Source organism: Danio rerio, chromosome 16, assembly GCF_049306965.1.
Source record: "Danio rerio strain Tuebingen ecotype United States chromosome 16, GRCz12tu, whole genome shotgun sequence".
In the NCBI taxonomy this organism is placed as follows: domain Eukaryota; kingdom Metazoa; phylum Chordata; class Actinopteri; order Cypriniformes; family Danionidae; genus Danio; species Danio rerio.
This window is the reverse complement of record NC_133191.1, coordinates 11875527-11903333: the sequence shown is the minus strand read 5'-3', so window position 1 is coordinate 11903333 and position 27807 is coordinate 11875527. Positions and strand designations below refer to the sequence as shown.

Below are 27807 nucleotides of genomic sequence, written 5' to 3'. Positions count from 1 at the left end.
TAAGAGATCGATAAATGATAATGGCAATGCCGTAACACCATTGTTTCCTTGTTCTCGTTTAAAGTCCACAAGTATAAAACTCCTGTGGACAAAAGTCCAATGTCATTATGTTCAAATTTGAGAGCATTCAGCTTGTACTTCTTGAATGCTGGAGATTTAAGCCTCTTTAAGGTGAACGTGAGATGCAAAAAAGTTAATGGTTTTTATTCCCACTGCCGTATTGCACCGTGTAATACCACATTGCTTTGCGTGATAGTTTTTTGTAAACAATTACAGCATTTTGGTGTTATTTATTTTTATTTAAATTTTTATTTAAATATTTAAATTACATTTTTTATGTACTCATGATGGCTTTATTTCTACTACCCATTCAATGTTTTTGAAGGATTATGTTTCCTTGCAAACTGAAAGTTATATTTATGCATTAGACAAACAGTGTTAAAACAAATTCTTTTGAAAATAATTGCTGAAAAATACAATAGTCTCTGAATGCAGCCTTAATGATGCAAGCTGATATTGCATCACTCAGATTGCACTGCACCAGGTCTGCATCCAGACCTCTCTCGAAAAATAAGTGAAACCCTTCACGTGTTACTGGTTATCAAAATTAAAATCACCGGTCTTCTACATTTAATACACCTGATTCAGATCATCCGCTCAATAGAAGAGAACTATCACTTTCATTGTTTTCTTCATTTTACTGTTAAAGCAAATCTTTCTTTATACGTTGAGCAAGAAGGTAAAAGTAAACCGTATAAAATGTTTAAGATGGATGTTTAAGTTGAACCAAGAGCACTGTGTATACTTTAAAACTGCAAATCTGTAATTAAAACATCCACATCATTGTTTTTTACATTTGTGTAAGATTACTTACCCAGACTGACATTTCAATAAGCATGTATTTGACAGAAACTTTTGACTTTCATTTTCAAATATGTTTTTATTTTTTATTGTGAAGATCTAAAGATTTTCAAGACAACAAATGTCACTTGAATTATATAATTATATAAATAATTATATATATACCAGAGATGTATAGTAACGAAGTAGAACTACTTCACTACTGTACTTAAGTACTAAAAGGCAGTATCTGTACTTTACTGGAGTATTATTTTTTTCTCCTACTTCCACTTTTACTTAAGTACATATTTTCCATGAGTTTAATACTTTTACTCCGATAGATTTTTTATGTGCTGCATCGTTACTCGTTACTAGGGGTGTCAAAATGATTGATATCAGTTCAGTAATAATAGGTCATAACCAATGGTCATAACCGGTGATTACGTGATGACGTCATTTATCTTCTATGCGCGATGTCGCAATACTATGGCGAAGGACGGAGGCGCGAGGGCGAGAGAAGGCGGCACAGCACTCCAGCCGCTAGTTTACTGTTAGGGAGAAATGTTGTAAAACTTCACCCCTGCCTATCTCTCGCTCTCTCACTTTGGACATTTGACCCGCTGGAACAGTTTGTAAGGTAACTTTTCCTCTCTTCTTAGCTGTTAAAGCTGTGGATCCAGACATGAGCGTGCCTCATGTGCAATTAAGTTTTCTCCACTGTGTCTATTACCCGTGATAATCGCTTATTTTTCCCGCCATGGGTGAACAGCGCTTATATTTCTAAAGCCCTTTCCGTTGAGGACAATAACCAATCATAGACCCGCCTGTCAGCGCTCAAAAAGCAGGCGGGATAATATTGACATGAGTTTATTAGCTGTATATGCTCGTGCTGTCTTTTGTGCATGAGTTTTGTTTGATACATCCAGAAAGAGTGTTTTCTTTGAGCAGGTCAAATTAAGGGCACAGTTCGTATATCTGACTGCTGTATTAAAGGACAAAATTTTTATTACAAAAAACCCTTTAACTGTCACACCAAGACAAAAGCAATAGAATTTTTTTGATTGCATTTCTTAACTCCTAATGTCGCTAGTTAATAAGATCAGTGCATTTTTATTCAACACATCACATTATTTCTAAAATATCAGCCTCTACCAAATGGTTGAGATGTTGGTTTATGGTAAAAGTACCAGAATTAATAAATATACTACAGAAAATATGAACTGTAAGACCAATTTCATTAAAAATGTGATAAAAATGAATAACAATTATTACTAAATCATAGCCATAAGCCATAAAATATTTCAGATTTTCATTTAACACAGTAATATGCACGTTTTCCTGTTTTTTTTTTACAATAAAATCAAAATCAAGTGAATTAGTGAAGCAGGATTTAGTTTGCTTGTTTAGTTTAGTTTCACGAGTGCTTCCAGAAGACAGAACTCCTGTTCATTGTGGTATTAACCAATCAAACTTCAAAACTCCCAAAGTGTGAGTGTGTCTTTGTGTGTGTGTGAGTGAGAGTGAATAATGTGTGATTAAGAGAAAACAACAGTGTGATTGTACCTGTGTGTGTCTGTGTGTGTGTGTGTGTGTGTGTGTGTGTGTGTGTGTGTGTGTAAGAGAGAGTGTAAAAACAATTGCAACCTATGTAATGTCCCCACAATTCACAAAAATGTGTGTGAGAGAGAGAGAGAGATAGAGAGAGAACTGTGTGTGTGAGAGTGTATGAATGTGTGAGTGGGGAGAGAGTGGGAGAGAGTGTACATTTAGGTGTGTGCAGGGCTGTGTGTGTGTGTGTGTGTGTGTGTGTGTGTGTGTGTGTGTGTGTGTGTGTGTGTGTGTGTGAGAGAGAGAGAGAGAGAGCAAGAGAGTATGTATGTGAGTGAACATGCTGAATTATCTCCTCAGTGAAGGCATTTTCTGGTAAAAGGGCCTGACGATGTGAGCTCTTGTACCATAGAAACTATTTACAGAGAAAAACAATATCATAAGCCATGTTTCTTTTCGTTCTGCTTAATCAAGTACCCCAAAAAAGATATTTAAAATAAACAAAACAATTAGTGTATTTTGACTGCTTTCTTTAATAACTACATTACACAATACTTGTACTTTTACTTTCAGTACTTGAGTAGTAAATTTTGAAATAAACTACTTGCAATACTTAAGTACAAAAAATGTTGAATACTTTTGTACTTCCACTTAAGTATGGTGCTTAAAGAGCACTTCTACTTCTACTCAAGTCAATTTTTGATAAAGCACTTGTACTTTTACTTAAGTATGGGTCTCTAGTACTTTATACATCTCTGATATATACTTATATAAATACTTCAGTATAGAAGTTTATACTTTGGTTCAGCTGGAAAAAAAATAGAAAACGCTACTAAAATAGAAATTTCAGGTGACGGTTTGCATATAAACTCCATAAACATGGTTAATATAGTGTTACTACAGTGTAGACCTGATAGTCCAGCCTGCACCTATTAGTGCTGTCAATTTGACACCCTGCAGCCCCACAATAGTGTCATGGATTGAATCACAAAAACAGAAGATCAGTAAATTATTTTGAAATAAAAAAAGACAAACAACAATCCACAAACACAAGGGGACAAGCAGGGCAGAAATCAATTCCAATGGAGGATGATCACAGAAATAACAGTCCAAACACAAAATGAACAGGAATCCAAAAAGGTCAATAAAATCACAAAACAGACGAAAATCGTAAAGATCAAAACAAACAAAACAAAATTCAAAGCAACTACACACAGCACAAAATGACTTTTAAAAAAATAGCAAAAAAGAAACAGCTTAAATAAATGATGTGATCAGGAGTGCAAAGAGTTGCAGTGACTGAAAATCAGAGAACCAAACAATATTTGGCACCCTCAAGAATCTGTGCGTCAGGTTATGACAAATAGATCTTGAGGATGTAAACTTTAATATACCCACTGTTCTTCATTACAGTAAGTTCTTTACTGTACGTTTATTTTTTTTTTGAAGTATAGCAGTTTTGGATCCATAAATATTGAGTGAATCACATCAAGTAAAATAGCAAATTAGCAGCTGAATATCTTATTGAAAGGACAGTTCCTTTTACTTCTTTTATTGCATTGTGTTCATACAAAAGAGACAATTTTTTCCCCCAATGAAATAAATCTGTTTTTATTTTTATTTCCAAATTCCATTTAATTTGATCTTAACACATTCTGCAGCTAAAAATCTTTAGAAAATCATCGACGACAAAGTTATGACTAAGAAACCAGCAGTGAACTGCATGTGGAAGAGACTGAGGAAGTGTGAACAAGATCACAGCAGAGCAGTGCGAGAGACTAGTGCTGTCCTGTGGCCCCAGATGTGCTGAAGTCATCCAAAGCAACGGTTTCTACACACAAAGAGAGAGAAAAAGAGAGAGAGAGAGAATTAAATAAATTAAGATTAAAGCATTTGTAAACATTTCCTCAGTTTTCCAAAACCCAATTCACCTATATCACATGTTTTTAGATATGTGGGGGAAACCGGAGCACCCGGAATAAACCCACGCCAATACAGGGAGAACATGCAAACTCCACACAGAAATGCCAACTGACCCAGCTGGAGCTCGAACCAGCAACCTTTTTACTGTGAGGCGATTGTGCTTCCCACTGCGCCACCGTGCTGCCCAGCTATTTCTTATTAAATTATATTTTGCATTGTTTAAACAATTTTAACCCTTCTTTTTTAGGATGCAATAGTTTAAAGGATTAGTAGCAGAAGATTGAAAGTCTGATATAAAGGTCAAATCAATAAATCAGCTACCGTCCACAGTATACCAGGTAATTGAAACCACATAAAGGCAAAAAAAAACTTTGTTTTTTCTTATTTTTTAATAAAAATCATGAACTAAATACTATACATGCTCAAACAAGTAACACAACACCACCGATCTAGTAATTACTTTTAACTATAAAGAAACTCTGATGAATGAATTACTAAGTAACAGGACTCAGATGACACTAGTAGTTCATTTGTAACTAGTCAACCCAGGCTCATTCTGAAAAAAAAAGCAACAACAAAAAAAAAAAAACGTACCTCTATATATATTTCTGGAGAACTCCAAAAATGTCCCATTCGCCTACTCTTATAGCGTAAATCCACCAAAGGCTGTTGTTGACTAATTGACTGACTGACCGATCCACTGACCGATCCACTGACCCACCTTTTTCCTTCCCTAAACCCAACCAATAGTGTTTTCAACCTATTATTTTCAACCAAGCTATTTCCTGAATGTGTTTGTAAGCTAATTATTGATTAATTTGTGCGTACAGTAAAAAAATTTTTTTGTAATTAGTATATTAAACAGCATTGCTAATATGACTGTATTTGGTGTGCATCCACTTTTCGCATAGATATTATTCACTTCAACTTATACCACTATTGTCATACAATGCTTGTCATATAATTGCCAAATAGAATTCTGAGTAATCAAATTCAAATATACATCAATAGATGTGAAGTAGACTGGTTTTGGGTCTGTTAGGTCTAGGTCTGTTAGGTTACTAATTAATAATGTAAACATTAGTGCGTATTTGTTGAAAGTAGCAGTTAAAATGGTAATGTTGAACAAGATATTAGTCCTAGAGAACTTATTTAGTTACACATTCATTCATTCATTTTCTTGTTGGCTTAGTCCCTTTATTAATCCAGGGTCGCCACAGCGGAACGAACCGCCAACTTATCCAGCAGTTTTTTTACGCAGCGGATGCCCTTCCAGCTGCTACCCATCTCTGGGAAACATACACACACATTTATACACTACGGACAATTTAGCCTACCCAATTCACCTGTACCACATGTCTTTGGACTGTGGGGGAAACCGGAGCACCCGAAGGAAACGCACGCGAAGGCAGGGAGAACATGCAAACTCCACACAGAAATGGCATCTGAGCCAAGGTTCGAACCAACTACCCAGCAACTTTCTTGCTGTGAGGCAACAGCACTACCTACTGCGCCACTGCCTCGCCTTGTTTAGTTACGCATTAAATATATATTTTTTTTCTGATTAGCTCTTTAGAAGAATGAATAAAAGTAATTATTGTATAGTTCAGTGTTTCCCAACCAAATTCCTGGAGGACCACCAACATGCAGTCATGTTTTGGATGTCTCCTTTGTCTGTCACACCCATTACAGGTCTTTCAGTCTCTGCTAATGAGCTGATAATCTGAATCAGGTGTGTTTGCTCAAGGAGACATGGAAAATGTGCAGAGCTGGTGGTCCTCCAGAAACATGGTTGAGAAACACTGGACTACAGTAGTTAGTAGTGAACTACCAGTTTCGATCTGTGTGTTATTACTTATGAATTAGAGTTTCTTATTATAGTTGATATTGCGCTGCTCGCTTGTTGTTATTAATTAATAATTGATCGGCATTGCAAAATATCACCCAAAACTCCAATGGCACACATGAGTGCCTGAAAGTTAAATAAACATCAATGTATGTCTGCTTCATGAAAAACAACCAGGCATCTCACCATCAATAACAATATATTGGGAACATCTAAGGTATTATTATAACAACAACAACTTCACATCTGTACTGTACCTCCACTACTCAGTTATTTTTTATCATTTATATGTAATTGTTTCACACATTAATAATTACAGGTTTATAAGAGGTTTAAGGTGTATATATAGCCTAATATGATCAATAAATCATTCATTGCAACACACTCACCAAACACCTGTAGTGTAGTTTCTCCTCTAACTTGATCTCCACTACTAGGGACTGTGGTGGTTTTCTTGGTTATTCTCTTACTAACTCAAACTCAGTCTGGAGGTTATGAATATCAGAAGAATATACTTTATTGTCGACAACAAAGGAGAACTTTCAGGAGACCCCCAGTAGCATCTCTGTCTGAAAAATTCTGCCTCCCTAATCTCCTGGCCTGTTTAAATAGTCTTCTACACCAGTTTTTTTCTTTGTTCTCCATATATTACACAAATTCCACCTAGGTTAACCCCTGACCTCAATTTCCACCTAGGTTAACCCCTGACCTCAATTTCCACCTAGGTTAACCCCTGACCCAAACCTGGTAACTATATAACTTATCCAGTTCTTGTGATATGGTAATTCTTCTAATGGTATGCAAGTCTACAAGCAGATTATATACATACACTTTGAATATATATATTAACTTCACACTTTAAAGAGTATAAAATCCACCTCATATAATCCCTCCTCTTAAGACTTTAAGTCTTAATAGTCTTGCTTTTGGCCCATAGTGCAACTCTATGATCTAGCCCTCAGCCATATTACCTAATGACAAATATATGTCACAGTATTATTACAAATGACCAAATCATGTAATTGCACTTTGGAATAGAATCACGCCAAACCTCTGTGTCCTGTTCTGACGAGGACACAGTAAAAGACTTGATTCTATTTTGTTGATATCATCATAAACGTAGTATTTTAAGCATACAATTAGTTATCTATTTGCTTCTGGGGGTCATGATTATTTAACATACAGTAAAGAATAAAACTAAAACAAAAAATAAACATGCACAATCTCCCAATCTAGGGTCACAACACAATATTCTAATCTAACATCCACACACATAATCCGTAGAGTATGTTGATCTTCAGCCCAGATACTTTGCGTATCGTAGAGAGCCGCCGTTTTGGGGTAGAGGTTACTAGCACTTAGCACCCAAGGCATGGATCCTCTTCATCATCCTCTTCTTTATCTAAACTATAAAAATTTTTAGCACTAGTTCATCTTTTTGACCCTAAATCTGGCACATACTTGCGAGCATTCTTTGTTTCGTTCTAGCCTTAAAAAGTATTGATAGAGTCTTTATGTTGAGATTCTGTAACCTGAAGTTGTGGTGATTATCATCACTTGAACTTGTGTCACCTTCTGTATATTTCACTCAGGTATATAATCAGAATTACTCTTTTAACTGTTCTGATGAACTCCTTCTACCACACTTTGCAATTGGTTGAGCTTCAAGATTTTCTGCCTCCTCTGTTTCCCGTTAGCTTTCTCTTGCTGGAGCTTTTTCCTTTAGCTGTCTTGTGCTGTGGTCCAGATGGTATCCAGTTGATGGCGTCCCCTTTGGCAACCTTGGCATAAGGTCCATTTCTCCTGACTTCACTCCACTTTCTCCAGAACACCTCAGATATACTCGATCACCGAATTAATCTCCTGCTTCTGGTCCTTTTTGGTTTCCTGTACAGATATCGCTTTGCACATGGCAGTTAGTTTCCTCATAAAAGACCAAACTTCTTTCCAATGCATTATAAATGTTCTCCAAACATTCCACAAGGTTAAATAGGAGATTACATGCAAGGGTCGACCCAATAGTATTTCATGCAATGTTAGTTGCTTGTTTCTGTCAGTTTTCATGCAATCACTTATTAATGCAAAAGGTGTATTATTTTAACACATCTTGTTAAACTAGGCCTTGATGAATCATCTTTAGCTCTTTCAATCATTCCTTACAATTATGTGTAATTGGTCAATTTTCTTGATTTCCAATTCTTTATCAATACATTTACTTATCTATTCACTGAATCACATATCCACTTATTTATCTACTTAATTACCTTTATTCACTTTAATTGACTTTAATTACTTTAATTTGTTTTTAAATGCGGACACATTATTTAAACTTTCTTCAGAGGTTATTCCAAATCTGAGACTTCTCTTGTCTTAAATGTAATAACTGTTCCTTCTTCCCTGTTCTGCTGATGGAATTACCTTCACTCATCTACCAAAACTGTCATGCCCAAAAGTTTGTATCTCTTGCCCTAAGCTAATTTTATCATTTCACAACATCCACAATCAAGTTCTTGAATATCCCCTTAGGCCTACCGCTGATCTTTTACTCACATTCTACTTTACACAGATGTCATATGTGTACAACAATTCACCAATCACTGCATTCAAAAAGGAGATTATTATCCTTGCTGCTTAATCTTCCTTACCACTTCACCCTTAATTAAATCCATGTACATCACCAATGACAATATCTAGAAATGCTGTTGTATCAACAATCTGTACTTCCTATTACAAAAATCATACCTATCTTTTTTTGCTTCCCTTTGATGCTACACATGTTCATAAAGACTAGTACGTTGTTTATTTGTACTATAATCTAATTAAGGTTGTGACTCTATACTATTGTTAGACCTGCTACCCTATTTTCTTAAATGAAAAATCAATTTTCTTATTTATCATCTTATCAGTTATTATTGCATCTAGAATAGATACAGAATCTTATTAACACTAAACCCTTATCCCTAAAAAGTTTTATTTCTGTCTTTTACTTAGCTTGAAAGACAGATATCCATCCCTAAATATTCTAAAACCTTTTATGCATTCTAATGTATGTAACTATGTAAATCAGCCTATTTACTTTAAGTGTAACCAAGTGTCTACCCTCCTCTGATAATTACCTGAACAGAAATCAATTACTTTAAAATCTTTGACCTCCAAAGGAAAACATTTAAATACAGTGTGTGTTATGAACCTCTGCTGAGAAATTCTCTATCACTGATTGTTCTTAAGTCATAAACTTTACAACATCTAGTTTTGTCTGCTTTGACTAATATAATAATCAAAAATTAAATTCAATTCAAATTCAAATAGAATCCATTTTATTCATCACCTAAACAATCACAACCGAATTGAAATTGACTTTAATTAGAAATGCCATAACATATCTAAATGTTTCTATTATTGCTATGTTCTCAAAAGTTTCAATAATGCCTATTCCAGCATATAACAGACCTGCATCTGGTTTAATTTTAATTAATCCTCCCTATGCTGGCTAATTTTGTTTTCCCTTAATGTCCTGAACTGTTAATCATTATTAAAATTTGACACTTACCTAAATAATTTCTTATTTCTGAGCCATTTCTTATTTTGCATAATATATTCATTACCATTTTTCACTTTTCAGCATTTTCAGCTCCTAATTCCTTCCTGCTCTCACATCAAACTGGTTATTCATAAACTTTTGTTGTAATTTTTTATCAGTTGACTGAAAAATCACTGGATTTCTTTATAGGTTCCCTCTCTAGCTGATCTGATTATTCATCTTTAGTCCTTAATCCTTTTTTACTTTTAATTATTCCTTCACATATGTAAAACAACCTGTTTTCTGTTTTTTATTTGTTTAAACACTTTTCTCTTTCGCTTATTCTTTTAGTACATTTAGAATTGTTACTTTTTGACCTATTCAGTACTGTGAGTTCATTTCACTTTTTTTTTTCATTCTCTTCAAGTATAAATCACTTTTCTGTCTTAATCTCTGACATAATTTTTCTCCCAAATCTTATTTTAGTTTACTCAAAATAAGTTTTCCCTAATTTTAACTTAAATACTTAACTTCATCAACTTCTAACCCAAATTATTATTTTTTTAGTTATCAAAAACTGTCTTTTATTATCTTTTTTTATCACCACCATGCATTATAATTTATCCTCTTATGTTCAATAATCTCTATGAGTTAACCTATGAAAATGAACCAAAATAATTTAACATTCTTCATAATTTATCATTTCAACCTTACACATTTAAATCTTCATTGTACATTATCATCTAAGACTTTTCTTACAGTTTACATGATACTTTTCTTTTTATCAAATTGACAGGAGTCTGATTTGATACAAGAATGGGTAGCTACACTTTTGCTCTTATTTTGCCCTCTGAGTGGTCACATTGTACTCAATTTGGACTATAGGTCGACTGCTTTGAGATGGACTGCCAGACTCCCCCTCCTCACACCCTGAGTAGACAACTGGTTCATAGATTGGTGTAGTCTTTTCTGTGGTGTCCATATCAGGGCACAGTGTTTCCCCCTTCTTTCTTAGTGCTGGCTTCTTTCATTGAGCTGTTGTAAAGTTCTGGTGGAGCGCTTTTTCTCTTTGATCAGTTCATCATTAGCTTGTTTGCCTCTTTTTAGTGTCTCTGAACATAAGTAGCCTTTCCAGTCCTCAGTAATTCCTGGGCATGCAGTGTCTGCCTCACTGCTTTCACAAGTGTCCACAGCCAACAGTTTATCCATTGTGTTTTTCAAACACCTTTTCCATTTGCCAGTGCACTCAGAGATGTCTAGTAGGTAAGAGACCACAGTCCCCCAAAGTCCATCCCTTTGTCCTCCTAATTAATATATGGAATTGAGCTAATGACCTATAAAAGTCTTTTCTTCTTTCCCATTTTTTTTTTCCATCAAATGGAGACTCCTCTCATCTATTTTCTCCCCTTACGGGTTTTAACAGTTTATTTTCTCTAATTCACAATCATTTTATCATATGTAAATATGTTTAATTTTCTATTTCTTTAGTATTATTCTAATAAATTTCTTTAGCTCCATATTATGCTTTACTTTACATTTCTCCTCATCTATGCTAGTGTTTCTCTACTAACCGGTCATTTTTACATCGAATTTTATTTTCCCTAACATTTTCCATACTCAGTTTCTATTTTCTCACTGCTTGCATTAAATGTTTCTTCTGTTTGCCATTTGTCATTATCTTATCTTTTATTTTCTCTGCCATGTATTTTAGTATTGCATTTTTTATTTCCATATCTGTTTTTCCATACTTGTTTTAATTCAACAATACTACATGGTGGCCCAATATCTGGAATAACTGTTAAAAATCATTACTGCTATAGCTCAAAATTAACATTATTAATTAAATTCACATATTTATTTACTAAAAGCATTTTTCGTTTTTGAAGTGCAATGCACACTTATCAATTTAGCTTCTTACTGCATAAACTTTAAAATGTATTTTTTAACTCATTCTAACGCATTCTTTAACATTTACCTAGTGTCTATGATTTTCATCTGAATCACTGTACTTTACTACAAATAGATGATGTAGCTGACTTTGAGAAAGATGAAACAAACATTGGTATTGCCCTTAAATACAAACAAATTCTCTAAAGTCAATTATTTCTTCAAATTGTTACTGCTTTTTACTTTTTATCTTATCTGTTCAATGTGCCTATATTGTAAGCATATTTTAAACATCTATTTTTATCTATGAAACAGTGGACTTATTTTTTTCCTATTTCTATTTTATTCTTTTTCCTTTCTGTAATTTGAGTTTTTAGCTCTTAGGTTTTCTTATACATTTTAAAGCTTATTTATTCCACATTTTATCACTAAATCTTCAATTAATCAATATTCATTTTTCAAGTTTTCTTTTTCTATTTTATTCTCAATCAAAGAACTAACTTATATGTTATTTATTCATACTTGTTTAGTAAATCTATTTGTTTATTAATACATTCTTTTACTCCATACTTCCTTTATCTCTATATATATTGATCACTATGGCTTCATTTATTCTTTTTCATTAGTAAAGTTTCAAACTCTTTTCTATATAATATAACTCTATTATTAGTTTTTCCTCATTTAATTTATCTTACTATACTACTTTATAATTTATCTATTCAGTAATAACTTATATTCTATCCAAATTATGTTAATGTCTATGTCATTATTTCATCTATAGTTTGATCTCCTCTCATTAACTCTCCTCTTCTCTGTTTCCTTAGTGCTGTAAATAGGCAATCTATTGTTCACACATGGACACCATAAATCTCTCCCTTACCCCCATCCTGGAGCAGACTGTCTTTCACCTGTTGCTATGTAAAGAATTTAAGTCCACTCTGCCTATTATTCTTTTTTAACATATTCAAACTTAAAACACAAAGATAATTTCAGAAAAATGTTTAACTATTATATTATTCTGCCTTTTACTCTGTGTCTTTCAAATGCAACATGTTCCATTAGTTTTGATTTAAGAGACTCCTTTCTTTCTATCATAATCTCTTCTCTTAAACTGCATCAATCACTATTCCTATTGTTCTTTAAATCACACCACACATATGCAGCCCTCCTTTTATATTATAATATACTATAATCATTATTTTAACCTACTCCTTATTGAAAACATACTTTTAAACACATTCACACTTCTAATCTTATTACTTTTCCTCTTCTCATTCACTCCTCTCCTCCACTCAGTGTAACAGGAGCTGCATCCCCCATCCTCATTCCATTCAAGGAGGAGGAAGGCAGTCTTCTCTGCCCACCAATGTGGACTATTTTGCCACAATCTGAAGCAGCAAATACACAAACACTTCAATTAAATAAATACTCTACACTACACTCCTCTTGAGTGACCTGTCCGAGCAGCCCTCTAACCTTAGAGCGGTAACCACAGGCTTTCGCCTACCCATGCAGCCCTTTGTTTATCTCCTCAAACAAAGCGGTATCGTAGGTCTTAGCGCGCATCTCTCTACTTTAATCTGCTTTAATCTCTTAACTGTTACCACACATTAAGGACTCTCTCTTAAAACTTATAAATGCTCTATGCATATCTTACATCATTATTAATTTCCCAAATCTGGGTAACAGTTACTAGTGATTGTTTATCCTATCCATCAAGGCCCACTTAGGAAAACACAGATCATTTGCATACCTTACTCTGCTTTAATCTCTTAACTGTCACCACACATTGAAGACTCTCTCTTAAAACCTATAAATGCTCTATGCATATCTTATATCATTAATAATTTCCCAAGTCTGAGTAACAGTTACTAGTTAATGTTTATCCTATCCATCAAGGCCCTCTTAGGAAAACACAGATCATTTGCATGCAAATTATTTTTCTTCTGTTATTCAAAACCCCATTTTTCTTTAATATCTTTTTTATATTTACTTTTAATTCTTTAAAGCTGGAGAAACAGTTCAAGTGTATTTACCTGTACAAGCAGGTGCTGGCAGAAAAAACACAAACTAATAAGCATAAAATCGCTTACCGTTTTTTATTGTGGCCACATATTTGTGTTTTCTCTCCAGTCCAGCATGCACAGCAACACCAGTCTTGCTCCTTTCCAGCCCACCCAGGGACGCCAAATGTGGTGGTTTTCTTGGTTATTCTCTTACTAACTCAAACTCAGTCTGGAGGTTATGAATATCAGAAGAATATACTTTATTGTCGACAACAAAGGAGAACTTTCAGGAGACCCCCAGTAGCATCTTTGTCTGAAAAATTCTGCCTCCCTAATCTCCTGGCCTGTTTAAATAGTCTTCTACACCAGTTTTTTTCTTTGTTCTCCATATATTACACAAATTCCACCTAGGTTAACCCCTGACCTCAATTTCCACCTAGGTTAACCCCTGACCTCAATTTCCACCTAGGTTAACCCCTGACCCAAACCTGGTAACTATATAACTTATCCAGTTCTTGTGATATGGTAATTCTTCTAATGGTATGCAAGTCTACAAGCAGATTATATACATACACTTTGAATATATATATTAACTTCACACTTTAAAGAGTATAAAATCCACCTCAGGACCACAGTCAGACTGTATGATCCAGAATCCTCTAGTTTTAGGTTCCGCAGCTCCAGAGCGAGAGTGTTTTTGTCAAAACTAACTCTGTCTCTATATGCTGAGGCTACAACTGGGGAATCAGGATTTCCAGTCAATATAATAGTTGTTCCAAATTGCCAGTTGATTATATCAATCGCAGTTGATGGTGGATTATTAGGGGTGAACTTTACGCTTTCTCCTACTGCTCCATTAATCAGCTCAGGCAACTGATGATCTTTACCTACATTTTGTCATTTGAAAAATGAAAGAAAAGTAAAAATCAACTGCATGTGGGAACATACTTCTTTGCTACAATTTAAATTGTATCTGTACTCTAGATCAACTGTATATTATTTTTTTCAGTTGTAACTTCAACAAAGTTTTTTTCAGTGCTTACAAAAAACTGTTTATTTCACTCTAGACATTTAAAGGTCAAAACAGAAAATACTATTGTAGAGAAGACTAATACTTTGAGTTGGCTTGACCTGCATTATTTACCTTGAACTAGTAACATATGTTTTTGTGATTCTCTTCTGTTTGTGATTCTGTTAAAAGCTGTACAGATGTATTCTCCACTGTCTGTGAAGTCAGTCTTATCAACGGTCAATGTGTCACTAGTCACACCAGTGTCTAACCCATTAAACGTCCAGCTGAATGAAGCAGAAGGTTCAGACTTTGCAGAACAAGACAGAGACACTCTAACCCCTGAATCCACCACATCTGGACCCCTAATAGAAACACCATCTGGTCCATCTATAAAACAGACAAGAGACTCTCTGTTAGAGGAATTTCATCATCATAGATTTCATCAGATCTATATGTTTCACACTCACAGTTGATGATCAGGGTGAGTTTTGCCGTCTCAGAGCTGACAGGGTTACTGTATGTACACTGATATTCTCCAGTATCTGATCTCTCCACTGGACTGATGGACACTGATCTGTTATCAGATGAGAAGATGATTCTGCTGCTAGAAGACAGAGGACTGTTATCCTTCATCCACTGCACAGAGGTGATGGTGCCGCTTCCTTTAGAGGTGATGTTGGCAGATGATTCTCTCTCAATTAATGCTTCTTCTGGACCAATAAGTATGACATCATGTATGTAATCTTGAATGAATAGGAGAAAGAACAAAATGTTTCATGTTTAGTAAGCACTAAATAAAATTAGAACCCATTTCATGTGTGAGAAATCAGATATGAAACTCTTGCATGTCAAATATGTAAGTAGTTATTTCCTAGTAAATAATATATTACATTATTTTAAATATTTTAGCAGATAGCAGTACCTCTCCTACACCTCCACTGCTTACAGACAGTGATCACTCTTTAGCACACCTGCTGTTCCCAGGCAGAAGTAACCAACCCAGGTTCATTCTGAAAACGTACCGCTATATACATTTCTGGAGAGCACCAAATACGTCCCATGAAGTAAGTTTTTTTGCAGTTTTTGTTTTTTCAAATCCACCAGAGACCGCTGTGTACGCTTTTTCAGGTCTCAAATTTGCCATTCACGAGTGTTATTCACGCCTGCTGTTCTTGCATAAATCCACCAGAGGTCACTGTCAACTGACTGACTGAATGACTGATCAATCGACTGACCTACCCTTAACCGTCCCTAAACCCAACCAATAGTGTTTTCAAAAGCAGAGATTGACCATATCCCTAAACCCTAATTTTAAAAAGTAATGCAGAAAAGGCCCTCACCTGATTTTTACCACATTTTTAGATTTTACCACACTCTCATCCTGTAATTTACTTGTTTATTTTATTTCTTGGTTTCTGTTTTTATCTTACCCACTTTCTTGAACTATTCTTCACCAGACTCAAACCCTGTCATCATGGTCAACTCCTCTCTGCATCCCAAGTCTGCTAACGTACATGGTGAGCTACTGGACAAACTGGTTACAGCGGGATAGTCGTCCAAACAGAGGTAAGGAGTCAGCTGGTAAGCTTGAAAAGGAACAGAACATTCGTTGTAAAGACAAGGTGCAGCCATACATACTTCTGGCTTCATAATTTGCGATCTCTAAAAATGTATATAGGGCTATGTTTTCAAAATGTGCCTATTATGGAAGTAACTGTCCAGTGCCTTTCTCTGTTTTCAGGCTGCAGTAACCCTCCAGCACCTTCGCTGATTACAGTCCGCAGTGATTTTCCAGTTGTTATTTTCGAGCTTTGTTGCTGGTTTCAGCCAGCTGTAACCGGTACTTTTGCTAATCCCAGCTCTAACTCTCCTGAGGCCCTGCTGGTTCCAGCTAGTTGTGACATTCCTCGTCCCCACAAATTCTGTCGCCCTCAAAAGTGGAAGCCGAGTAAGATTAAAGCTTCTACTGCCTTCACCGATTTAGCCCCTGAAACAGTCGGTGAAGGAGAGGAGGAGAAGATGATAGTTGAGCTTCATATTTCCAAGTCTCCAAGGGTAACACTTTCCTCTCTCTCATCTAACTCTTTCCTCCAGCTGCTAACCACACCATTCCATGGAGCACCTTCACCTTCTTGGCAAGAAGAAGCACATTGCCAGCCTTGATACTTTTATTAGGCTATTTTCTACCCTCAGGGGAGATTGAGTTCATCGTTCCATCCGTGTCTGTGTTTTCCCTTTTTCTCGCCATACTTTTTGTCTGCGCCTCCCATTGTTTGAGCCATTCATCATCACATTCAGTCTCCAAGCTGTGGACTACCTTGGCCCTCTGACCCTGCAGTTCCGTCTTGTGTCACACACACCTTAGGCATCTTCTTCGTGGCCCTTTATTCCAACCAGCTCTGGCTCCATCTTGGGCTGTCTTTTTCCTCTGATTGTTTGGATGTTGCTTTATGATGCAAGGATGGGCTATTCTGGAAGGTGGTGTAATGTCAGGATTGTCCTTGGACTCTTTGTCCTAAATATTGTTTCATGTGATTTCCTTATTGTCGCCATTTTCTTGATTTCCCCCACACTTGTCAGAAATTCCCCAGGATTTACTTGTGTATATCATCTTGTGTTTATTTAGTTTATAGTCTGGTAAAATTTCTTCATATAAATAAGTCTTCATGTGCCTTGTTCATGTCCCATTTCCTTAAATGTATGTAATATATTAATTATCTCTTATGTAACGAGTATGGCCAATCTGACATATTTATTTTGCTTTTATTCAACAAATAACACAGCTTCAACTTATACCCAGAAAAGACTGGATGTTCAGTGTGTAATATGATTCCAAGGTATTTACAACACGAAAGATTGCTCAGAAATGGACACAGAGACCTGGTCTATAAAATTCTTTAAGCTCCCTGCTTAAGTCTTATACTTTTAATGTAAACCCTTATTCTATCTTGATGTGTAATCAGGTGTTTTGCAACAAGTCTTTTGCTAATGTATTAATATTATGTTTTTAATACTTCTGCAACAAATGTATAACTACCATAGCTAAACAAAATCATAGATGGTTCATGTTTGATGTCCCTGCAAAGCTAATTTGGTGTACTGAATGATTGTTCACATTTTATGTTAATACGTGTGCAACATTTTAACATTTTAAGAAACTTTAAACATTTCTGCATCAGTTTAAACCCAGAATGTCTATGGTAATCACTACACTTCGGAACAAAGAACTAACAAATGTGCCCCAGAGGGGGTTAACTTCTTATTGGTCAAAAAAGACCATTAATAGTAACAGACTCACCGAACACATGTAATAAAGTTTCTCCTCTAAGTTGATCTCCACTACTGGTAAGAAGAGTCAGACTGTATGATCCAGAATCCTCCAGTTTTAGGTTCCTCAGCTCCAGAGAGAGAGTGCTTTTGTCAAAACTGACTCTGTCTCTATATGCTGAAGTTACAGAGGGTGAATCAGGATTTCCAGTCAATATAATTGTTGTTCCAAATTGCCAAATAATTACATCAATCGCAGTTGATGGTATCTTATTAGGGATAAACATCACATGTCCTCCAACTCCTCCAGTAGTCAGTTCAGGAAGCTGAAGATCTTCATCTACATTTTCCTCTATGGAAAACAGAAACAGAACATAACTGCATTGAGAATTTCTAGTCACGTACACACAGTTTTACAGACATTTTTTTAGCACTTCTATTTTTCTATGGTTAAAATAAACTAGAAACACTGGATACAACACATTTTTGAAAACATCTCTGGAAAAGTCTAATATTGTCATGATCACCATTGAACCACCAGAGGTCGCTGGAAAACATTCACATTCATAAAACTACAAATCCGTCAATTCATGGAATACAACTTCATACATGCACTTTGTTCACACACATGCTATAGATTCTGAATGATTACACTCGCACCACCTGAGTCTTCTGTAACCATGGGATGACACCGACGACAGAGGTGAGGATCCACATGCAGGTTTATTCGGATAGTCAGGAAAGCAGTGGTCAATACAGGGGAAAACAGATGTATGAGGGCAATCCAGAGTCGAAGTCAAATTAACAGGCAGATGGTTAGAGGCAGGCAGCAAATCAAAAACACGCCAAAGGCAGACAAAAAAAAATGTGTTGTAGTGTCACTGTAGCAGATAACAAGACTCAGCACCTCTGTTTGCTGCCTGCCTTTGACCATCTGCATGTTAATTTGATTTCTCATTGAAAACATTTGTTTATTTTATGTTAAAGCTTGTTTTGTGTGTTTTAATGCTAGTTTCAAGACAATATTCATAGATTAGTGAAAATAAAAATATAAATAACTAATTTGACCAAAACTCTCACTGTCTTTTACCTTTACACAGCATCACACTTTTAATGGAAAATTGTAAACTATAATTTATTTATTTCCCACATTCACAGCCTAAGATGGTCAATCATAGCAATTTGTGGCAAAACACGCACCGAACACCTGTAGTGAAGTTTCTCCTCTAAGTTGATTTGCACCACTATCAAGAGCAATCAGACTGTATGATCCAGAGTCCTCCAGTTTCAGGTTCCGGAGCTCCAAAGAGAGAGTGTTTTTGTCAAAACTGATTCTGTTTCTGTATGTTGAGACTATTAACGGTGAATCGGGTGGTCCTGTCAGTATACCAGTTGTTCCAAATTTCCATTGAACTACTTTAATTGCTGTTGATGGTGGGTTATTAGGGATGAACTTCACGCTTCCTCCTACTACTTCATTAGTCAGCTCAGGAATCTGAAGATCTCGATCTACATTTTGTCCTATGTAAAAATGAAAGAAGAATGAATCAATTGCAGTAAAGAACACTTTCATTTTTCACTTACTCTACAACTCAATGCATTTAGGCATGTAAACATGGTTAAGACAAACTGCTACAGTTCAAACCGAGTATTAAAATGGCGAAGAAAGGTGATTTAAGTGACTTTGAATGTGGCATGGCAAATTGAGGCTGTAATTCGCACAGGTTCACCAAAATTGGAAAAACGTTGTCTGGTCTGATAAGTCTCGATTTTTGCTGTGACATTTAGATGGTAGGGTCAGAATTTGGTATCAACAGCATGAAAGCATGGATCCATCCTGCCTTGAATCAACGATTCAAGCTGCTGCTGGTGGTGTAATGGTGTGGAGCATATTTTCTTGTAGTAGAAAATGAGTACTAATTGAAGATTATATGTGTCAATGCGACAGCCTACCTACAGTAAGTGTTGTTGCTGACCATGTCCATTCTTTTATGACCACAGTGTACCCCTCTTCTGATGGCTACTTTCAGCAAGATAATGCACCATGTCAAAGCGTAAATCATCTCAGACTGGTTTCTTAAACATGACAATGAGTTCACTGTACTCAAATGACCTCCACAGTCACCAGACCTCAATCTAAAAGAGCGTCTTTGGGATGTGGTGGAATAGGAGATTCACATCATGGATGTGCAGCCGACAAATCTGCAGCAACTGTGTGATGCTATCATGTCAATATAGACCAAAACCTCGGAGGAACATTTCCAGTACCTTGTTGAATTTACGGCACAAAGGATTAAGACAGTTCTGAAGGCAAAAGGGAGTACAACCCAGTAAGGTGTACCTAATAAAGTGATCTGTGAGTGTATATAAATTAAAAATATTAAAAATGCTTTTATTCCAGCCAAACTTGTCTTCCCCATAAAAAACTATATAAAAGAAAATAGAATACTGTTCAAATTTCTTAGCTCCTTTACACAGCACTTGGGATATATAAAAGAAGTTAAAATAAATCACAGCAGGCTTAATGATTTTGTCATCAAATTACAAAAACAAAACACTTTGAAACTATATATTTTTAAACAATGTCACAATTCATTGTCAAAATGAACACTTTTTGGGTTGTTTGACCTACCTTGAACTTGTACAGCATGTGGTAAAGAGATGGTGTTAACAGATGACTCATCCTCTGCTAATGATTGCTCTGGAACAATAAGCCTATTATTTATTTTTTCTGTGTGAAATAGATAAAGAACAAAATAAACGTTTCAGGGTGATTCTACAGAAACATTCTCTATTGTTATGGAAAAATATCTAAAAATCTATTACTTGTTCTAATATTTAAACTTTGACCACATTAATAAATAACTATTTGACTTATGAAAACACATAAACGCATTTTTGTACATTTATTTAAAGGTCACATACCATTTTTGTCCCTGCCTGGTTTTTTGGCAATATTTTTTGAAATATTATTTCTTGATTTTATTTTCAGAACATGTAGTCAGAGTTACAAGAAAATAATGATAATGCAACAAATAAGAAGATTATGTTATAATGAAGTCTGTTAAAAGTGTTAATTAATTATGTTCATTTTCACATCCATATATTTGCTAAAATAATGAAAATATTTGACTGAAAATATTTATAAACAATTATTAATAGAATCTTTTAAATGTCAAATCTTGAGTGAAGATTTGAAGATCATAAATTATGAAGATCATACTGTGATTTTGACACATGGACAGGGAAAATACACATTAACACCAAGAAACGATGCAATAAATCCCCAGTAAGAAACAAAATGATCATCACTGGTGTTTATGAAAGGTATACCAGTAGTAAACCTCAATAACTTGCTAATCTAAATGTGAGAACTTGTAATAATAATATTTGTATAGTATTTACACACAGCTCTGATATGAATATCTGAATCTCTCGATTTGCAAACACAGAGAATAATCAAAACACCTGTGTTTTAGTTTTAAACTACAGTTATGCATTCATTCATTTTCTTTTTAGCTTAGTTCCTTTCTTAACCTGGTGTCGCCACAGCGGAATGAACCGCCAACTTATCATATGTTTTGGGAAACATCCATACACACTTATTCACACACATACACTACGGACAATTTAGCTTACCCAATTCACCTGTACGGCATGTATTTGGACTTGGGGGGGAAACCCACACAAACATGGCGAGAACATTACAACATACCAGGTAATTGAAACCACATGAAGGCAAAAAAAAAAAAAAAAACGTTATTATTTCTTATTTTTTTTTATAAAAATCATGAATTAAATACTATATACATGCTCAAACAAGTAACACAACACCACCCATCTAGTAATTACTTTTAACTATAAACAAACTCTGATGAATGAATTACTAAGTAAAAGGACTCATAGGACACTAGTAGTTCATTTGTAACTAGTCAACCCAGGCTCATTCTGAAAAAAAAAAAAAAACGTACCTCTATATATATTTCTGGAGAACGCCAAATATGTCCCATACGCTTTCTCTTATAGCATAAATCCACCAAAGGCTGTTGTTGACTAAATGACTGACTGACCGATCTACTGACCCACCTTTTTCCTTCCCTAAACCCAACCAATAGTGTTTTCAATCTATTATTTTTAACCAAGCTATTTCCTGAATGTGTTTGTAAGCTAATTATTGATTAATTTGTTTGTATAGTAAAAATAATTTTTTGTATTTAGTATATTGAACAGCACTGCTAATATTGTATGCCTGTATTTGGTGTGCATCCACTTTTCGCATACATATTATCCCACTATTGTCATACAATGCTTGTCTCATGATTGCCAAAAATAATTCTTAGTAATCAAATTCAAATATACGTCAATAGATGTGAAGTAGACTGGTTTTGGGTCTGTTAGGTCTAGGTCTGTTAGGTTACTAATTAATAATGTAAACATTAGTGCGTATTTGTTGAAAGTAGCAGTTAAAATGGTAATGTTGAACAAGATATTAGTCCTAGAGAACTTATTTAGTTACACATTCATTCATTCATTTTCATGTCGGCTTAGTCCCTTTATTAATCCAGGGTCGCCACAGCGGAACAAACCGCCAACTTATCCAGCAAGTTTTTTTACGCAGCGGATGCCCTTCCAGCTGCAACCTATCTCTGGGAAACCTACACACACACTCATACACTACAGACAATTTAGCCTACCCAATTCACCTGTACCACATGTCTTTGGAATGTGGGGAAAACCGGAGCACCCGGAGGAAACCCACACGAAGGCAGGGAGAACATGCAAACTCCACACAGAAACGGCATCTGAGCCAAGGTTCGAACCAACTACCCAGCGACCTTCTTGCTGTGAGGCAACAGCACTACCTACTGCGCCACTGCCTCGCCTTGTTTAGTTACGCATTAAATATATATATTTTTTCTGATTAGCTCTTTAGAAGAATGAATAAAAGTAATTATTGTATAGTTCAGTGTTTCCCAACCAAGTTCCTGGAGGACCACCAACATGCAGTCATGTTTTGGATGTCTCCTTTGTCTGTCACACCCATTACAGCTCTTTCAGTCTCTGCTAATGAGCTTGTTTGCTCAAGGAGACATGGAAAATGTGCAGAGCTGTTGGTCCTCCAGAAACATGGTTGAGAAACACTGGACTAGTTAGTATTGAACTACCAGTTTCCATCTGTGTGTTATTACTTATAAATTAGAGTTTCTTATTATAGTTGATATTGCGCTGCTCGCTTGTTGCAGTGTTGTTATTAATTAATGATTGATCGGCATTCCAAAATTTCACGCAAAACTCCAATGGCACACATGAGTGCCTGAAAGCTAAATAAACATCAATGTACGTCTGCTTCATGAAAAACAACCAGGCATCTCACCATCAATAACAATATATATTGGGAACATCTAAGTTATTATTATAACAACAACAACTTCACATCTGTACTGTACCTCCACTACTCAGTTATTTTATTATCATTTATATGTAATTGTTTCACACATTAATAATTACAGGTTTATAAGAGGTTTAAGGTGTATATATAGCCTAATATGATCAATAAATCATTCATTGCAACACACTCACCAAACACCTGTAGTGCAGTTTCTCCTCTAACTTGATCTCCACTACTAGGGACCACAGTCAGACTGTATGATCCAGAATCCTCTAGTTTTAGGTTCCGCAGCTCCAGAGCGAGAGTGTTTTTGTCAAAACTGACTCTGTCTCTATATGCTGAGGCAACAAATGGTGAATCAGGATTTCCAGTCAATATAATAGTTGTTCCAAATTGCCAGTTGATTATATCAATCGCAGTTGATGGTGGATTATTAGGGGTGAACTTTACGCTTCCTCCTACTGCTCCATTAATCAGCTCAGGCAACTGATGATCTTTACCTACATTTTGTCATTTGAAAAATGAAAGAAAAGGGAAAAATTAACTGCACGTGGAAACATACTTCTTCACTACAATTCAAATTGTATCTGTACTCTAGATCAACTGTATATTATTTTTTTCAGTTGTAACTTTAACAAAGTTTTTTTTCAGTGCTTACAAAAAACTGTTTATTTCGAACACTCTAGATGTTTAAAGGCCAAAACAGAAAATACTATTGTAGAGAAGACTAATACTTTGAGTTGGCTTGACCTGCATTATTTACCTTGAACTAGTAACATATGTTTTTGTGATTCTCTTCTGTTTATGATTCTATTAAAAGCAGATTAAATGACTTTCAAAAAATGGTCAAAGACTGGTTTCTTAAACATGACAATGAGTTCACTGTACTCAAATGGCCTCCACAGTCACCAGATCTCAATCTAATAGAGCACCTTTGGGATGTGGTGGAATAGGAGATTCACATCATAGATGTGCAGCTGACAAATCTGCAGCAACTGTGTGATGCTATCATGTCAATATGGACCAAAATCTCGGAGGACTATTTCCTGTACCTTGTTAAATCTATGGCACAAAGGATTAAGGCAGTTCTGAAGGCAAAAGGGAGTACAACCCGGTAAGGTGTACCTAATAAAGTGGTCGGTTTTTTCTATTAAAAATAGAAAAAAATGCTTTTATTCCAGCCAAACTTGTCTTCCCCATAAGAAATAATATAAAATAGAATAGAATACTGTTTAAATTTCTTAGCTCCTTTACACAGCACTTGGGATATATTAAAAAAGGTCAAATAAATCACAGCGGGCCTAATGATTTTGTCATTAAATTACACAAACAAAGCCCTTTGATATTTTGCATTTAATATTAACTTCATATTTTGAAACAATGTCACAATTCATTGCCAAAATTAACACTCTTTGGGTTGTTTGACCTACCTTGAACTTGTACAGCATGTGGTAAAGAGATGGTGTTAACAGATGACTCATCCTCTGTTAATGATTGCTCTGGAACAATAAGCCTATTATGTATATTTTCTGTGTAAAATAGATAAAGAACAAAATAAATGTTTCAGGGGGATTCTACAGAAACATTCTTCATTGTTATGGGAAAATATCTAAAAATCTATTACTTGTTCTAATATTTAAACTTTGACCACATTAATAAATAACTATTTGACTTATGAAAACACATAAACACATTTTTGTACATTTATTTAAAGGTCACATAGCATTTTTGTCACTGCCTGGTTTTACCTATTTTTTGACAATATATTTATGAAATATTATTTCTTGATTTTATTTTCAGAACATGTAGTCAGAGTTACAAGAAAATGATAATGCAACAAATAATAACATTGTTTTAATTAATTTTGTTAAAAGTGTTAATTAATTATGTTCATTTTTACATCTATATATTTGCTAAAATAATGAACATATCTGACTGAAAATATTTATTAACAATTAATATAAGAATCCTTTAAATCTTAAATCTTGAGTGAAGATTTGAAGATCATAAATTATGAAGATCATACTGTGATTTTGACACATGGACAGGCAAAATACACATTAACACCAAGAAATGATGCAATAAATCACCAGATCATCACTGGTGTTTATGAAAGGTATACCAGTAGTAAACCTCAATAACTTGCTAATCTAAATGTGAGAACTTGTAATAATATTTGTATAGAATTTATACACAGCTCTGATGTGAATATCTGAATCTCTCGATTTGCACACACAGAGAATAACCAAAACTCCACACAGAAATGCCAACTGACCCAGCCAAGGCTCGAACCAGCAACCTACTTGCTGTGAGGCGAACGTGCTACCCACTGGACCACCGAGCAGCCCAAGTTACAGTTATGTATTTGCAAAATGTCAGACCCAAATGTGTGCTATTATTAATGAAAAGTGATTTGCAGCATATAAAAAACAATATTTGTTCCTGGGGTGGGGTGTAGGTTTCGGGGGAATCATAGGTACCCACCAATGTCAAGAGTTTCAAATTAAAGTCCTTGAGTGTAACAACATGCATAAGATCCAAATGCAGCTTTATGAGTTGTCAGACAGGCAAGGGTTGAAACAGGAGCAAGCAGCCATATAAGAATTATCCAAAGCAATAGAGAAACAGGTGAATGGGTCGAGATGGGCGGCAAACTATCGACAAACGGTAAACAAACAAAGGGTCAAAACAAGGCAAGTCAAAACAAGGCAAGGCAAAACAAGGCACTTGATATTGTTCGCAACAGTAAAACAAGACTCAGCACTGTATGTGTGTGTGTGAATGGTGTATATAGCCCATGCAGGGGTGTAGCCAACCATTTTGGGCCCTTCAAGTTGTAGTAAAGTTGAACCCCTCAAGTTGTAGTGAAGAGGGAGGGGATGGGTTGGGTGCCACAATTGTCAGAATTAAAGAGTGAGAAGGGGAGAAGCAATATTTTATTGACATCAATCGTAGAAAATGAAGACTCTGGAGGAATGGGAGGGGTTGTTTAATGGGAGGTTGGCAATCATCGGAAGGGCAGTCCAGTGGGGCCGGGAATGGGAGATTAGGTGGAGGGGAGTAGATGGGGGCCTTTCTACTACCTGCTGAAGGGCCCCTAAAGTGCCAGGGCCCTAAGCACTCTGTCTGTGATTGCAGTGCATGATGGGATTTGTAGTTCAGGTGAATAACAGGGAGTCAACACCATTAACAATCATAATTATTATCATTATGATTATCATTATTAGTGTTGTTATGATACATATATCATTACCATCATCTTCATTTTTTTCTCATTAGTTTCGTTTCTCTTTAGCAATCCACTGCACCTTTTACAACAAATTTGTTTTCCCCCCACACATTTACACACACATTGCCGAAACACCTGCAGTGTAGTTTCTCCTCTAAATGGATCTCTACTACTATTTAGAAAAGTCAGACTGTATGATCCAGAATCCTCCAGTTTCAGGTTTTAGAGCACAAGTGTTTTTTGTCCAAACTGACTCTATACAGTGAAACTATGGAGGGTGAATCAGGTAATATAAAATCCTGATAATATAAAATTAGTTCCAAATTGACAAATAATTGCACTAATCTTTGTTTAATATTTGCACTAATCTAAATTTTATTTTTCTAAATTAACCAACCAATTCATGTGAAGAACATGTTATTCTGACTACTACTACTACTACTACTACTATTGTTATACTGCAATGAATTGATCAAATTACTACATTATTTAGAAACATTATTTCATTATTAGGCACTTTTAATTAAAATTGAATTTTTTAAAGGTCTCACCAATACATGAGAACATCCACAGAGTCCAGTATAATCCACGAAAAACCATCATGATCGAGCTCTGATCTGCATGGAGCTGCAGCTCAAATCGTCTGATCTGTTTCAAGACAAACGGCTGATATACAATGCAGACTATAAGCTCACTGCGCCACCTAGTGTTCATGAACATGTCTCACTTGGATCAGCAATATAATCTAACGTTTATCTTATGTTTGCAGCATTAATGATGAAGCAATAATTTAATGAATGAATAAAAAGTTCCTTGTGTTCATTCAGTTTAGATTTTTAATCTTCATTCTTTGAGACTTGAATCAACATGTGAGCCTTGTGATCTATGCATACTGTTCATGCTTCTGCTGTACATCACATTACATTACACATGACATTATTTTCAAATATCATAATTTTCTCATAGTTATATGAGAATTACTTTAATCATAGCATTTATACTTTATTTGACTTAATTCTGAAATATGCTTATAGCTTTATATTTTATAGAGAATGATGTATGCAGTATTATTGACTTATTTACATAATTTACATCACAAATGTTGTATTGTGAATAGATCAATACAAAAGAGGACTTTTTTGTTACTTTTACTGTTTCCTGAGAAATCATGAAGAAGACCTTTTCCTCTGCAAGTGTTCTGATAAATGCTTTTCAGTTGCATATCACCATTAATGATAAAAGAACAGTATGACCTTAAATAATTATTCAAAAGACTAAGCAAAAAGGATAACAAAGATGATTTATTTTTTATTATTATTATTTTTTTAGCAAAGAACACT

General features: G+C 35.2%; 1 protein-coding gene across 5 annotated transcripts; it reads right to left on the bottom strand.

The window, feature by feature from the left end:
* Nucleotides 1-3837: 3837 nt before the first annotated feature.
* LOC108179508 (cell adhesion molecule CEACAM5) lies at nucleotides 3838-27269 on the bottom strand. 5 transcript variants are annotated; one of them, XM_073925886.1, is made up of 11 exons: nucleotides 27019-27268; nucleotides 24669-24767; nucleotides 23430-23738; nucleotides 20482-20550; nucleotides 19050-19370; nucleotides 17881-18201; nucleotides 15050-15325; nucleotides 14715-14969; nucleotides 14193-14457; nucleotides 6547-6590; nucleotides 3838-4219 (listed from the first exon to the last, which is right to left on the bottom strand). In XM_073925886.1, exons 1-11 carry the CDS (start codon nucleotides 27185-27187, stop codon nucleotides 4167-4169), a joined length of 2181 nt encoding a protein of 726 aa, XP_073781987.1. In that variant the 5' UTR covers nucleotides 27188-27268; the 3' UTR covers nucleotides 3838-4166. The 5 variants fall into 5 exon arrangements, 4 of the variants coding, with proteins under 4 accessions (XP_073781987.1, XP_073781986.1, XP_073781988.1 ...); XM_073925885.1 differs by having other exon boundaries at nucleotides 20482-20580; nucleotides 27019-27267; XM_073925887.1 differs by lacking the exons at nucleotides 6547-6590; nucleotides 14193-14457 and having other exon boundaries at nucleotides 20482-20580; nucleotides 27019-27265.
* Between the last annotated feature and the right edge of the window lie 538 nt (nucleotides 27270-27807).

Bases quoted from the DNA above. Each gene is read 5' to 3' on its own strand.
- LOC108179508 (XM_073925885.1), bottom strand. From the start codon at position 27,187: ATGTTCATGAACACTAGGTGGCGCAGTGAGCTTATAGTCTGCATTGTA. The intron at 20,581-23,429 runs GTGAGTGTGTTG...TATTTCACACAG, and splicing joins AACTGCACTACAGGTGTTTG to AAAAAATAAATAATAGGCTT. The intron at 14,458-14,714 runs GTAAATAATGCA...GACAAAATGTAG, and splicing joins ACATATGTTACTAGTTCAAG to GTAAAGATCATCAGTTGCCT.